The 16175-nt window shown below is 48.1% G+C and overlaps 1 protein-coding gene across 3 annotated transcripts in view; it reads left to right on the forward strand.

Annotated features, from left to right (window-relative positions):
- The window catches only part of LOC137432476 (RNA-binding protein FXR1), a 104482-nt gene that overhangs the window by 60198 nt on the left and 28109 nt on the right, over nucleotides 1-16175 (forward strand). For all 3 annotated transcript variants that reach the window (XM_078783271.1, XM_078783270.1, XM_078783272.1), the window contains exons 6-8: nucleotides 9424-9517; nucleotides 10079-10195; nucleotides 11073-11243. In XM_078783271.1, the coding sequence (XP_078639397.1) occupies nucleotides 9424-9517; nucleotides 10079-10195; nucleotides 11073-11243 (382 nt within the window). The remainder of the gene's footprint in view (nucleotides 1-9423; nucleotides 9518-10078; nucleotides 10196-11072; nucleotides 11244-16175) is intronic.

The following is a 16175-nucleotide window of genomic DNA, read 5'->3' on the forward strand; positions in this document are numbered from 1 at the left end:
TATATATATATATATATATATATATATATATATATATATATATATATATATATATATATATATATATATACATATATATATATATATATATATATATAAATATATATATATATATACATATGTATATATATATATATATATATATATATATATATATATATATATATATATATATATATACATACATACATACATACATACATACATACATACATACATACATACATACATACATACATACATACACACACATACATATATATATATATATATATATATATATACCCTGGTGTCAGGCTAGCGGTTAGGGTGCCGGCTTAGGATCCTAGGATCCTGGGTTCGAATCCCGGTCGATCGCTGAATTAACGCCAGGGGGGTTGACTCAGCCTGTCATCCTTCCGAGGTCGGCAAATTGAGTACCAGTTCACTGGTAATTCCCTGCTTGTCGTTAAAGGCGGCAAAAAGGGTTGGCGTCAGGAAGGGCATCCGGCCGTAAAACATTGCTTCAAAAAGGGGACCGAAAAACAACAACAACCACGGTCCCCGAAAAAGGCCAACCCCCGCTTTGCGGGGAAAAATGGCCTCTAAAGGTGGTTATTTTTTTTTATTATTACATACATATATATATACACATACATATATACAGACTTGGCATTTAATATGGAATTTTTTTTTTTTCTTGACTTGGGTTTACTTTCTTAACTCAGTATATCAATCTGGTGAGTTTCTTTTACACTTCGGTGATTTATTTGTTAAAAGAACCATGTCACTGATTGTCTGTCGCAGCAAGAAGTCAACAACAGGATTATATCACAGGTGGCGTGGCAAAATGTACGGTCAGGTGCATTTGATGATTGGCTTCACAGTCGGGTATACAAGGGTTGTTGCGTTCTATATTAGTGGAAAACAACTGCTGCACATCTCCAAAAGTTATTGCCGCTTCCTCTGGAGATGGTCCGTCAACTCGACAATGCTGTTTGTCATGGAGTGGTGGCTTTACGAAATTACGGCATGATACAGCGTGCTATTGCTCGGCAGTATGGCATCACTCAAGGTCAGGTGTCAAAGATCCTGAAACGAAATGCTCAGAGGGGTGTCCCTACTCCAATACCGAGGCCAGGACGTCCCCACAGAACCACAAGGAGGGATGATCGCCAGCTGCACCGGTTAGTCCGCAATGGCCGTACCATGTCAGCTAATCGGCTTAGGGCTGAGTGGCAGCAACTGACAAATGTGCCTGTATTCAGAAGGCTAGTCAACCAACGACTGGTTTAAGCAGGCTATCGTGCCAGGCGTCCCCTGAGAAAGCCACGCCTGACCAGACAACACAGCCAGCGCCGATTGCAGTGGCCCAGAGAGCACCGTCAATGGCAGCCAGGACACTGGAATCACGTGACCTTCAGTGATGAGTCTAGATTTCTGGTCTATCGTCAGGATGGCCGCGTCCGAGTGCGCAGACAAGTGCATGAAGCCTACAACAAAGATTGTATAGTGCCAAGAGTCCAAGCTGGAGGTGGTGGGGTAACTGTTTGGGCTGCTTTTCATGCAGGGGGCAAAACTGACCTGGTTGTTCTGAATGGAAACCTGAACCAGTTCAAGTACAGGGCCATTCTGGAAGAAACATTGCTTCCATTTGCTCCTGCGGCCTTTTGAGGAAACTTTGTCTTCCAAGATGACAATGCACGGCCTCATCGTGCTCTCATGATCCAACACTTTCTTGCTGACCGTGGTGGAGAGCATATGGAGTGGCCTGCCATGTCCCCGGATATGAATCCAATGGAGAACTTGTGGGCAGAATTAACGCGTCAAATCGACCACTTGGACCAGCAGCCGACCTCTGTGTGTGAATTGCAGCAGGCTATTGTCACTGCATGGCAAGCGATTCCTGTCCAAACCTTGGCAAATCTCGTGAACAGCATGCCTCAACGTGTACGTGCTCTCCTGAATGCTCGTGGGGGTTACACGAAGTACTGAACTGTAATTTTACTGTCCGTAATCCCAGTCGTAATTTAACTTTTGTTTTTGTTAAAAAGATTTTTGGCTAATGTGCAAAATAAAGAGATACTTCTGGAAAACGCACAGAAGTTTAACACAGTACTGTCCGTGAATTGAGTTCGATATCAGTTTACATCACTTTCAAGGATCAATTTATTTGTTTCGAAATGTCAAATGTGGTTTTTGTTTCTTTTAAAGTTCACCTTAACAAAATCTAGAATAATTTAAACATAATTCCAATGAACTTTTGGTTCTAAGTCATCTTGAAAAGTAAGTTCACCCCCCAAAAAAAATATTCCATATTAAATGCCCAGTCTGTGTGTATATATATATATATATATATATATATATATATATATATATAATATTTGGAATGCCGCTTCTGGTTCCTCCGGCGAGGAAGCGTCCTTCAAACTTTCTCCACATCATCAAAGTTAAGTATTTTCCTAATCGTGTCTTTGTCAAATTTCCACTGATTATTTTACTGTGTATCTGTTACTGTGTGTTTCGAGTTGGTCTTGGTCTTTGTAATTTGTGCAAACTTGTGTATAATTAGTCGTTTTTTGTTCGCACTGTGTGCGGGGCCTGATCCCTCGAGGCTTCCTTCGCCCAGTCGTATTTTGTAAACTTGAGTTCTTTCTTTCGCTGTATTGCTATTTTCTTTGATTTTCTTTTCACTCCCTACCTCCCTCGAACAACCCACCCTTTGTGTAAAGTTTTAAATACTTTAAAAAAAGAAAAAGAAAAAAAAAAGGTTATAATTATTACCTTATCTCCCTGCCCATGTTAACGTGTTTTCCCGCCCCTCCCTTCGAGCCATCATAACTTCCTCCTCTTCGGTCAATTCCTTTCACCTTTCCAATTTTAATTCACTGTACCCCTTCCACCTTTCTCCTTCTTTCTCAGATCTGCTTTCACCTAACCTTCAAAAAAAATAAGTGGCCTCTTCCGTACTAACAAATTGCTTATACACCTCCCAGTTCCTTCGCTCTGCTCCCCTGGCTTGCCAATCTATTCTTCTGCTTTTCAGGAATTTCCCAGACTGTTCACAGTATTGCTTTAAAATGTTGAAACTCCCCACCTGCCATGCTGTTCTCTTTTGTATACTATAACTCGCTCTTTTTCTTCCTGTTCAAAAGGCTGCAATCAATTTGCTCATTAAATCTTTCCATTACAAAAGAAAATTCAATCTCTTGCAGTTCTTCCTTTCTTCATTCTCTAAACTCTTTCATTCCACCCCATCTGAAACGTTTTCAAATGGATCTCTGATTTGAATATCTCAAGAAACCCAGTCTGTAATAAATGTTCTATTTTCTTTAATCATTCAAAACTTTCAAAATTCCCAACTCACCTCTCCCCTTCCAATTTCTCCCTCACCCCTCCCCCCCAAATCTCCACCTCATCCGTCCCCCTCAAATTTCCCCCCCTCATCCCCCTCCTCTCAAATCTCCCCCCTCACCCCTCCCCTCAAATCTCCCCCCCCTCACCTCTCCCTTTCAGAACTCTCTCCTCATCATTTTTCTTTAATTCTCCCCTCTCACTCCTCCTCCTCAAAGATACCTCTTAACTGTTCCACAAAGCTTCCTCCTCCCTGCTTCCTCTCCCTTCCAACTCGTACCTTCACATCCTCCAACTTTCTACTTCACTCTGCCGACCCTCAAACAACTCCTCACTGTGCCTCATCCCATCACAATCTAACCTTTTGTCCTCCTCATCCTTCACCTTCTCCTAGCTCTTCTGCGATCTCCGACACACTGTCAACAGTTCTCCCTACCTCCCCTTCTCCTCCCTCATTTTTCCCGACCCTTCCCCTCCCTTGTCCTGTATCCATTGCTCCCCCTCCATCTTCCTTAACGGTATGCACCTCAAACATCCGGGGCCTTCGCTCAAACCTGACTGATCTCTCCACACAGGTTGCTTCAGACAAACCAGACTTGATCTGCTTAACAGAAACTTTCCTCCTTCAAGATGTCTCTGATTCCTTAATTTCTCTCCCTGGTTACTCCCTCCTCCGGTATGATAGACCTGAGCCTCATCCTGGTGGTGGGGTTGCCATCTTTATCAAAAACTCTCGTCCTCACTCTCCCTGCACCTCCCTCACCTCACCACACCCCCAGGAGTACCTCTGGCTACGGCTTTCCCTCCGCTCCCACCTTTTGTTCATATGTGTGTTGTACCGTCCACCAAACAGTGATGACTCAATTTACATCTCGCTATCTGACAACATGGACCAACTTCTATCCACTCATCCCAACTCTCTCTTCCTCATATGTGGCAACTTCAACTGTCATCATACCAGCTGGCTGGTTGTGGGTACCTCTTGTTCCAGCCACGGCACCTCAGCAAAGGACTTCTGCGACTCCTTGGGACTGACACAATCTGTCAATTTCCCGACCCGGATCTCAGTCAATGGAATATCTTCTCTTCCAGATTTGGTTATGACTAACTTCCCTGCAAATGTCTGCTGTTGTTCTTCTGCTCCAATTGGTTCATCTGATCATTTCCTTGTTAAAGTGGACATCTCTCTGGCCGTTCTCAGAGAGCCTCCTCAGCGCCGACGAGTCTGGCATTTCACTCGGGCCGACTGGCATGGTCTTCAAGCAGTCATCAAACATCTGAACTGGTCTCCGATCTCCTCTGCCTCTTACACCAACTCATCCTGAGAATTCTTCCAAAGTAAATTGCTCCCTCTCATGCACAGATTTATCCCATCTAATCTTCAGTTGTCATACCCTTCCTCCCATCCATGGTACACTGAATCTTGTGGTGAGACAGTTGCCCTGAAGCAACTTGCCTTTGCCTCATGGAAGGTAAATCCAACGGAAGGCAATCTCCGTTCCTTTCACAATGCTCGGAGCAAGTGTGTCTACCCTCAGGAGAGCCAGGAAACAATATTTCTCTGATCTCAAGACTGAACTCTCAAACCTGTCTCCCTTCTCCAAATTCTGGTGGTGTCTGGTCAAATCTGTTTCTGGTGTTTGTTCCTCCTTCATCCCATCCCTTACCTCAAATGGCTACACAGCTGACTCCGCACATGAAAAAGCTGAATAACTAAACTCTGTGGTTGCCTCCAAATCTTGTGTCCTGAACCCATCTCTCTCTGTACCCACTTTACCCAGTCGTAAGCAGCTGCTACTGGACTCTGTGTCCTTCTCTCCTAACAATTGGAGAAGTTTCTGTCAAACCTCCACTCTGATTCTGCGACTGAACCAGACGGCATCAGCCCACGGGTCTTAAAATCCTGCTCTGCCGCTCTTTCACAACCTCTCTCTGCTCTCTTCACCTTCTCTTTTGCTCAAGGTCATCTGCCATCAGCTTGGAAATCAGCCAACATTACCGCTTTACATAACAAAGGTGCAAAAACAGATCCTTGCAACTACAGACCCAATCAGCCTGCTCCCAATTATCAGCAAAGTCATGGAATCCATCATCACTTCGGACATCAAATCCTTTCTCTTCTCCAATGGCTTGATCTCTGATCGTCAATTTGGATTCAGACCAGGTCACTCTACTCTGGACATGCTGCTTCTGCTGTCTCAACAATGGATGGAGGCCCTCTATGCCAAACAGGAAATCAGAGCTGTCTCCCTTGACATATCTCGTACCTTCGATATGGTCTGGCTCCCCGCTCTGCTCACCAAACTCTCCTCCAATGGTATCCATGGAAACCTCCACGCATGGCTTGCAGACTTCCTCATCAGTCACAGTCAACGTGTGGCCCTAAATGGAATTCTCTCCCCTTCCTGTTCAGGCTGGAGTTCCCCAAGGCAGTGTTCTGGGCCCTGTGCCTTTTCTGGTCTTCATCAATGATCCGTCTGACTCTCTGGAAAATCCTCTCGCTCTCTTTGCTGATTACTCCACTCTCTGCCGCACCATACCTCATCCCTCAGATCGGCAGTCTGCGGCCTCCTCACTCTCCGCAGACCTGGACAAAATCACAAACTGGTCAAACAAGTGGAACATGTCTTTCAATCCTGACAAATCTCACACTATCACTATGTCTCTCCGAAAAGACCGTCTGGATAACCCTCCCATCTACTTTCTCAACAATCCTCTCCAAGAAGTTCTATCACTCAAGCTTTTGGGTCTCACGATCTGCCATGATCTTTCCTGGGAAAACCACATTTCCAAGCTGGCCTCCAAAGCCAGCTGACTGGGCATCCTCCGTCGTACGAAGTCCTTCCTTGTCACACCTGAGCTCCTCACCACATACAAAGGTTTCATCCATAGCTTGATGGAGTACTGCTCTCCCCTCTGGGCTGGTGCTCCTGCCTCACACCGAGCTCGTCTTCACGCTGTCGAAACCAAAGCTTTCAGTATCATTGCAATCTCCCGCGATGAAGCTGATTCTGAGGGCCTTTCACTCGCTCACCACAGGTAGGTTGGTGGTCTTTCTGTCTTCTACCGACTCCTCTCCAGCCTTGCTCCCCCTGCTCTGTCTGTGCCCTGCCCCCAAATATTCCATCACGTCGCAGAATATCTGCCAGCAACCCTCTACTGGTGAAACTGCCAAAATCAAGACTCTGTTCACCTTCACTCTTTCATTCCTCTTTACTCCCGCCTCTGGAACAAACTCCCTCACTCTCTTCAATCCCACTCCTCCCTCCAGGTCTTTAAAACAGATGTTCATCACCATCTCTTATCTTCCCCCATCTAAAACCTAGATATTTTCTACCCCCGTTAATTCACCCCAGATCCACCTTTTTGAAATACTGACTTCTTTCCTGGAAGTCCTTGCAGTGTCCACTTGTTTTACACCTCACCCACCCCTCCCCCCCCTTCCCTTGCCCACTCCCCCCAAGCCCTCTCCCTCCCACAGATCTCCCGATGTCCCTGTTCTCTGCTGTTGTACTTGTGTGCTTCCCTCTCTCTCCCCATCTTGCCTCCCGCTCCCTTTATTATGTTTTATGTGTCCATTTATGTTGTTTGTGATTAATGGTAGCTCTTATACGAGCCTCGATCTTGTGTACAAAAAAATGAATAAACATAAAAATCTAAATATTAGGCCGAGAAAAAGATATTTCCGGTCTCTGGTCAGCGCGCGCATCGATTTTGACCCTGCGCGTCAACAATTTTTTTTTTTTTTTTAATTTCCAACGGTACCTACAACGTACAACAGCACGTGCCTGTTGTTGACGGGCCGGCGTGCTATCTCGGGAAATACGGGTCTGTGAGGGTCGCCATTGGTATCGACGTTCGCGCACGGTTCTCCCCTACAAAACTACGTTTAGTTTGTCCAAATCCAACCAGCTGTTCCAAAGATATGAGTAGTGTTGTGTGCTGTGACGTCATGAATCCAATCGGCTGGATATTGTCATTTATTGAAACGAAGACGTTCTTTGTCGGGTTCGTGTGAAGCAACCAGAAGGCCTAGAGAGCTGCGGGTGGTCCCGTTAGTTAGGCCTGGATCCTATCTCGTCTGCCATGAAGTTGTAAGTGTCTGTGATAATCTGGTGGACTGGGAGAAGAGATCGTGAGAGACCCTCGGCCTGTTAGACCACTTGCGCATGCGCAGTGTTGACGCGATCGACGCATTGGAATGTTTGACGGTACGGCGAGGCGATCTCGAGAACGAAATGGCAGTCTATCATATGCTTGAAGAACTTAATGATTTTCAGAATAAATACATTTTAAAATAACTGAAGCTTGTGTTCATTATTTACAAAAAGGCCTACCAGTCCCATTGGCTGTCTTTAATTTCTCTCTGGACGGCGCCACGGCAGATGAGGAGGACCGCAAGGCATGAGGACACAAAAAACGCCTTTATATGTGCAATCCATGTTTTTCAAAAAAGAAAGAAAAAAAACAAAAAACCGCATCACCGCATCAATTCTGGAACTTTGGTCTGACCAGAGACCAGCAATATATTTTTTTCGGCCCTATGTCAAATAAACTATATCCGGGTTCTTCCCGACATCTTTGTTCTTGGGTCCTTTCGCGCCTTTTTCTACTTTTTCATATTTCACTTTATTAGTCCCCTACCAGTCTCCAGAGGGGACTATATAGGTTTACTCTCCATCTGTCCATCCCACCTGTGGTTTTTCCAGATTTTCCACCTTTACCCTTTAACATATTCAACTAAAACTTGGTACATGACTTTATCATAAGAAGTTACATAAAAGTTCGAGTTTCAGGATGTTTCATCAATTTTTCAGAGTTTTGCCCTTTTTGGACTTAGAAAATATCACACCCATAGGGGACATGTATTTGAAAGCAATTCTCCCTCTTGTTCATTATTTTATCTCTCTTACTCTTTATTGCTCTCCACCTTAGACATATAGATAAAGAAAAAGTGAATTGTTGCAGAAAGTTTTCTGTAAGACTCACTTTGCTGCACCTGGATGGGTTTGAAGGTAGTGGAGTGGCAGCGGAAACCCAAATCCTATCCATGTTCCTCCTGATGACTCCATCTTTACTTCTTCAGGTTCCTTCTGATGACTAGCCTGGTGTTGGCTTAGCGGTTAGGGTGCCGGCTTGGGATCCTAGGATCCTGGGTTTGAATCCCGGTCGATCGCTGAATTAATGCCAGGGGGGTTAACAGCCTGTCATCCTTCCGAAGTCGGCAAATTGAGTACCAGTTCACTGGTAATTCCCTGTGTGTCGCAAAAGGCGACTAACAGGGTTGGCGGCAGGTAGGGCATCCGGCCATAAATCATTGCTTCACAAAGGGGACCACGTTGCCCGAAAAAGGCCAACCCCTGCTCTGCGGGGGAAAATGGCCTCTAAAGGTTATTCTGATGACTCCAATGCAGTACAGTATTTGTTTTTCCGTTTGGTTAATGAGTTCAAAAATGCATATTTTTGTACATTTACTTTCAACAACATCCTATTCATAAAATACAGTTCCTAATGAACAAAATAAATAAATCAAAGCATTATATAAATAACAAAAAAGTAACATGTAAACTGTAAAGTCAAGTACAGTACAGCACTGTACCGCACTCGGGCAATGGTCATGGCTGGAACTTATGGAGGCGGAGTGTGAGGGAAAGTGGTGGGGGTCTGTTGCGAGGAGGAGGAAGATGATGGAGCACAGTCCACGTCCCCCAATACCTCTATGTTCTGATATTTAGCGGAAATTGACTTCAAAATACATGCGTACTGATGGGAACGGACGGCGTATGGAGACCGTAATGTTGTTAGAAAAGTGTTCCCCTTTTGGCTCGCCATGTTGTTTGAAACGACGTTGTTGGAGAACTCGCTCTATGAGGCTTCGGACAACGATAATAAGAGACGGGAGGAATACTAAAACATTGGTGTACATTTTGCATCAATTGCAAGACATGATGCATTGCACAAATGATCACAAGTATGGGATTTTAACCTGGGATCCCAGCATCATGACAGTTTTCAAATGGAAATGTTAAACACAACAATCGAATGCATATTGTATTGTGTCCAAGCTCGAGTTGCTGTCCAATATCGCAGGTGCTCCAGTGAGGCCGTGCATCGTGACTTCAAGAAAGCCATTGGGGCGACTTTCATCTCATGTGATGCCGAGGGCAAGAACCTCGTTGTGATGGTAATGACCTGCCATACATGTTAATGATGATGATTATGCTGTTGAACATGGATATATTTGATCATAGCTTTGTTTGGGGGACCACATGAGCCGTTTAATTAAATTATTGGGGGAAAGCGCAGAATTTGATAGACAGATATCATTGGAGCTGGAAGTAGAGCGGCGAAGATTTATTCTAGAGCTTAGAATTAAATAAACAAATGCACAGTATTTCATGAGCATGTATGGGTGAATAGCTGAGAGATGGTGGTACAAGATGAGGTCGAATTTGGATGGCAGCCTCTGGGATTGGGGAAAATGGAAGGCTTTAAAGTTTAAACGTCGTTCTCTTGCTAGGAGAAGCCAAGGATGTTCTGGGCTAAAGGGGACATACGGAAGCTTATGTTGACAGAGGGGAAACTATACTGCATTGCACTGTGCAAAAATATTTGTATGTTGGGATCAGCCATTTGGTAGCGAGTAATGTTCAAAGGATGAAACATTTGTTTTGAGGTTGTTATTTTATGGCATGGGTGTATGTATTTTTCATTATGATGTGGTGAGTGCATCTTGTGTCCACAGTCGACGAGTGAGGCAGCTGTGAAGCGTGCAGGCCTTCTTAGTGAAATGCACTTCCGCAGCATTCGTACGAAGGTGCTGCTACGCTCGCGCAATGAGGAGGCAACCAAGCATCTTGAGGTTCGGCTTGGGGGTGGTGGGGTTGTGTGCTTGGAGAGGGGTGGGACCGGGGGGGTGGGGGGTGGTTAAGGATAAAGCTTCTATGCTATGCCATAACCCCGTTATTGAAGGACTCCTGGTCTGGATGTGATATGACCAGCTAAGATGTAAGGTTTTATGTAGTACATCAAGCATACTCATTTACGCATTAGCACGAAGAACCTGGCAACAAATGTTTAGCTGATGTTAAACCCACGCATCCACTCGTAAGGCACTCATTAATCAGTAAGCCCACTCATCCACTCACGTGCGATATTGTCTCCCTTGTTCCCCTTTGCTCTTTAATTCACTGTCAGTCAGTGAACCTATTGTTCCTTGCAGTTTAGCTCCTTCATAAGCCTAGATTTCTGTACACCAAAATATTATAGTCACCAGTTATGTCGATTGTTCAACCAACATTACTGACAGAGTTGCAACTAGATAGAGAGCATACTCTGTAGATAGCATACCTCTGCCAGGCAGAACTGTTTGTTTTGTTTCCCACTGATGGGCTGAATCTGCATCCAGACATGAAACAAAATCAAATCTATTAGTCCTTTTCGCACTCCAAACCTGACCACTAAATTTCGTCCGAATCCTTTCATAACTTTTGAGACATCCTGCTCACAGACAGACAAACACACAGACGGGGTGAAAACATAACCTCTGTCGACCTTTGGTGGAGGTAACAAGGATATTTCCAGCGGCTGTGACAAAAGGGCTGTTGTTTCTTGCTGCAGTAATGGTTTATGTGTATCATCCTGTGTTAGTTGAGCATAAACTCACGAGGAAGTACACCATCACTAAGAATGAAGAAAGTGACCGAGATTGGCTCCATTCTACTGTCCCATTCCCATAGAACACGAAACAGCTGCAGTCAGGTTTTCATGAAGAGTTCCTGGTACGTGCTGATCTCATGGGCTTGGCCATTGGCACACACGGAGCCAACATCCAGCAAGCTCGCCGTGTGCCCGGCATCACCGCCATCGAGTTGGATGAGGAAACGAGTACGTTCCGCATTTATGGAGAGGTAAGACTTGGAAAGCATACACACTGATGAATACCAGGAAATAAATGAGGTTCTGTAAAAAATAACTTATTTTGTCATGCATATGCAGTGGGAGAGTTATAGGGTGGGGGTTAGGGTGTTGGGGAGGTGGTTCGGATGTTTGAGGGTGAGAGCTAAAGGGAAGGGGAGAGAGTTGGACAGAAGGAAGGAAGGAAGGTGAGAGAGAGAGAGACAGAGACAGAGACAGAGAGCGAGCGCGCATTAGACCATTAGACAGACAGAGGGAGAGAGGGTTGAGGCAGACAGAGCGAGGGAGAGAGGGTTAAGGCAGACAGAGCGAGGGAGAGAGGGTTAAGGCAGACAGAGCGAGGGAGAGAGGGTTAAGGCAGACAGAGCGAGGGAGAGAGGGTTAAGGCAGACAGAGCGAGGGAGAGAGGCTTAGGACAGACAGAGCGAGGGAGAGAGGGTTAAGGCAGACAGAGCGAGGGAGAGAGGATTAAGGCAGACAGAGCGAGGGAGAGAGGGTTGAGGCAGACAGAGCGAGGGAGAGAGGGTTAGGACAGACAGAGCGAGGGAGAGAGGGTTAGGACAGACAGAGCGAGGGAGAGAGGATTGAGGCAGACAGAGCGAGGGAGAGAGGGTTAAGGCAGACAGAGCGAGGGAGAGAGGGTTAAGGCAGACAGAGCGAGGGAGAGAGGATTAAGGCAGACAGAGCGAGGGAGAGAGGATTAAGGCAGACAGAGAGAGGTTTCAGGCAGACAGAGCAAGGGAGAGAAGGTTAAGGCAGACAGAGCGAGGGAGAGAGGGTTAAGACAGACAGAGCGAGGCAGAGAGGGTTAAGGCAGACAGAGCGAGGGAGAGAGGGTTAGGACAGACAGAGCGAGGGAGAGAGGGTTAGGACAGACAGAGCGAGGGAGAGAGGGTTGAGGCAGACAGAGCGAGGGAGAGAGGGTTGAGGCAGACAGAGCGAGGGAGAGAGGGTTAGGACAGACAGAGCGAGGGAGAGAGGGTTAGGACAGACAGAGCGAGGGAGAGAGGGTTGAGGCAGACAGAGCGAGGGAGAGAGGGTTGAGGCAGACAGAGCGAGGGAGAAAGGGTTAAGGCAGACAGAGCGAGGGAGAGAGGATTAAGGCAGACAGAGCGAGGGAGAGAGGATTAAGGCAGACAGAGAGAGGTTTAAGGCAGACAGAGCGAGGGAGAGAAGGTTAAGGCAGACAGAGCGAGGGAGAGAGGGTTAAGACAGACAGAGCGAGGCAGAGAGGGTTAAGACAGACAGAGCGAGGGAGAGAGGGTTGAGGCAGACAGACAGAGCGAGGGAGAGAGGGTTAAGGCGGACAGCGAGGGAGAGAGGGTTAAGGCAGACAGAGCGAGGGAGAGAGGGTTAAGGCAGACAGAGCGAGGGAGAGAGGGTTAAGGCAGACAGAGCGAGGGAGAGAGGGTTAAGGCAGACAGAGCGAGGGAGAGAGGATTAAGGCAGACAGAGCGAGGGAGAGAGGATTAAGGCAGACAGAGCGAGGGAGAGAGGATTAAGGCAGACAGAGCGAGGGAGAGAGAGGATTAAGGCAGACAGAGCGAGGGAGAGAGGGTTAAGACAGAGCGAGGGAGAGAGGGTTAAGAGAGAGCGAGGGAGAGAGGGTTAAGACAGAGCGAGGGAGAGAGGGTTAAGACAGACAGACAGACAGCGAGGGAGAGAGGGTTAACACAGACAAAGAGACAGACGGAGGGAGGGAGAGAGGGTACAGACAGACAAAGAGACAGACGGAGGGAGGGAGAGAGGGTACAGACAGACAGACAGACAGAGGGAGAGAGAGAGTTATACAGAGGGAGGGAGAGAGAGAGAGAGGGTTACGACAGACGGAGGGAGGGACAGTGGGTTAAGACAGACAGAGAGAGAGAGAGAGAGTTATACAGACAGACAGAGGGAGAGAGAGTGAGTTATACAGAGAGAGAGAGTGAGTTATACAGAGAGAGAGTGTGAGTTATACAGAGAGAGAGAGTGAGTTATACAGAGAGAGAGAGTGAGTTATACAGAGAGAGAGAGTGAGTTATACAGAGAGAGAGAGTGAGTTATACAGAGAGAGAGAGTGAGTTATACAGAGAGAGAGAGTGAGTTATACAGAGAGAGAGAGTGAGTTATACAGAGAGAGAGAGTGAGTTATACAGAGAGAGAGAGTGAGTTATACAGAGAGAGAGAGTGAGTTATACAGAGAGAGAGAGTGAGTTATACAGAGAGAGAGAGTGAGTTATACAGAGAGAGAGAGTGAGTTATACAGAGAGAGAGAGTGAGTTATACAGAGAGAGAGAGTGAGTTATACAGAGAGAGAGAGTGAGTTATACAGAGAGAGAGAGTGAGTTATACAGAGAGAGAGAGTGAGTTATACAGAGAGAGAGTGAGTTATACAGAGAGAGAGTGAGTTATACAGAGAGAGAGTGAGTTATACAGAGAGAGAGTGAGTTATACAGAGAGAGAGTGAGTTATACAGAGAGAGAGTGAGTTATACAGAGAGAGAGTGAGTTATACAGAGAGAGAGTGAGTTATACAGAGAGAGAGTGAGTTATACAGAGAGAGAGTGAGTTATACAGAGAGAGAGTGAGTTATACAGAGAGAGAGTGAGTTATACAGAGAGAGAGTGAGTTATACAGAGAGAGAGTGAGTTATACAGAGAGAGAGTGAGTTATACAGAGAGAGAGAGAGTTATACAGGGGAGGGAGGGAGAGTTGGAGGGAGGGAGGGAGAGTTGGAGGGAAGAGTTTGAGGGAGGGAGGTAGAGTTTGAGGGAGGTAGAGTTTGAGGGAGGTAGGGAAGAGTTTGAGGGAGGGTGGGAAGAGTTTGAGGGAGGGAGTGAAGAGTTTGAGGGAGGGAGGGAAGAGTTTGAGGGAGGGAGGGAAGAGTTTGAGGGAGGGAGGGAAGAGTTTGAGGGAGGGAGGGAAGAGTTTGAGGGAGGGAGGGAAGAGTTTGAGGGAGGGAGGGAGAGTTTGAAGGAGGGAGGGAGAGTTGGAGGGAAGAGTTTGAGGGAGGGAGGTAGAGTTTGAGGGAGGGAGGTAGAGTTTGAGGGAGGTAGAGTTTGAGGGAGGTAGAGTTTGAGGGAGGGAGGGAAGAGTTTGAGGGAGGGAGGGAAGAGTTTGAGGGAGGGAGGGAAGAGTTTGAGGGAGGGAGGGAAGTTTGAGGGAGGGATGGAAGAGTTTGAGGGAGGGAGGGAAGAGTTTGAGGGAGGGAGGGAGAGTTTGAGGGAGGGAGGGAGAGTTTGAGGGAGGGAGGGAGAGTTTGAGGGAGGGAGGGAGAGTTTGAGGGAGGGAGGGAGAGTTTGAGGGAGGGAGGGAGAGTTTGAGGGAGGGAGGGAGGGAGAGTTTGAGGGAGGGAGGGAGGGAGAGTTTGAGGGAGGGAGGGAGGGAGAGTTTGAGGGAGGGAGGGAGGGAGAGTTTGAGGGAGGGAGGGAGAGTTTGAGGGAGGGAGGGAGAGTTTGAGGGAGGGAGGGAGAGTTTGAGGGAGGGGAGGGAGAGTTTGAGGGAGGGAGGGAGAGTTTGAGGGAGGGAGGGAGAGTTTGAGGGAGGGAGGGAGAGTTTGAGGGAGGGAGGGAGAGTTTGAGGGAGGGAGGGAGAGTTGGAGGGAGGCAGGGAGAGTTTGAGGGAGGGAGGGAGAGTTTGAGGGAGGGAGGGAGAGTTTGAGGGAGGGAGGGAGAGTTTGAGGGAGGGAGGGAGGGAGAGTTTGAGGGAGGGAGGGAGGGAGAGTTTGAGGGAGGGAGGGAAGGAGAGTTTGAGGGAGGGAGGGAGGGAGAGTTTGAGGGAGGGAGGGAGGGAGAGTTTGAGGGAGGGAGGGAGGGTGAGTTTGAGGGAGGGAGGGAGGGAGAGTTGGTGGGAGGGAGGGAGGAGAGTTGGAGGGAGGGAGGGAGGGAGAGAGAGTTGGAGGGAGGGAGGGGAGGGAGAGAGAGTTGGAGGGAGGGAGGGAGGGAGAGAGAGTTGGAGGGAGGGAGGGAGGAGAGAGAGTTGGAGGGAGGGAGGGAGAGAGAGTTGGAGGGAGAGAGAGTTGGAGGGAGGGAGGGAGAGAGAGTTGGAGGGAGGGAGGGAGGGAGAGAGAGTTGGAGGGAGGGAGGGAGAGAGAGTTGGAGGGAGGGAGGGAGAGAGAGTTGGAGGGAGGGGAGGGAGAGAGAGTTGGAGGGAGGGAGGGAGAGAGTGTGGAGGGAGGGAGGGAGAGAGAGTTGGAGGGAGAGAGAGTTGGAGGGAGGAGAGAGTTGGAGGGAGGGAGGGAGGGAGAGAGAGTTGGAGGGAGGGAGGGAGAGAGAGAGAGTTGGAGGGAGGGAGGGAGAGAGAGTTGGAGGGAGGGAGGGAGGGAGAGAGAGTTGGAGGGAGGGAGGGAGGGAGAGAGAGTTGGAGGGAGGGAGGGAGAGAGAGTTGGAGGGAGAGAGAGTTGGAGGGAGGGAGGGAGAGAGAGTTGGAGGGAGGGAGGGAGGGAGAGAGGGAGGGAGGGAGGGAGAGAGAGAGAGTTGGAGGGAGGGAGGGTGAGAGAGTTGGAGGGTGGGAGGGTGGGTGAGAGAGTTGGTGGGAGGGTGGAGAGAGTGTTGGAGGGAGGGAGGGAGAGAGAGTTGGAGGGAGGGAGGGAGGGAGAGAGAGTTGGAGGGAGGGAGGGAGGGAGAGAGAGTTGGAGGGGGGAGGGAGGGAGAGAGAGTTGGAGGGAGGGAGAGTGAGTTGGAGGGAGGGAGAGAGAGTTGGAGGGTGGGAGGGAGAGAGAGTTGGAGGGGGGGAGGGTGGGAGGGAGAGAGAGTTGGAGGGAGGGAGGGAGGGAGAGAGAGTTGGAGGGAGGGTGGGGAGGGAGAGAGTGTTGGAGGGAGGGAGGGAGAGAGAGTTGGAGGGAGGGAGGGAGAGAGAGTTGGTGGGAGGGAGGGAGGGAGAGAGAGTTGGAGGGAGGGAGGGAGGGAGAGTGAGTTGGAGGGAGGGAGGGAGGGAGAGAGAGTTGGA

Source organism: Myxine glutinosa, chromosome 8 (genome assembly GCF_964187855.1).
Source record: "Myxine glutinosa chromosome 8, kmMyxGlut1.1, whole genome shotgun sequence".
Taxonomy (NCBI): domain Eukaryota; kingdom Metazoa; phylum Chordata; class Myxini; order Myxiniformes; family Myxinidae; genus Myxine; species Myxine glutinosa.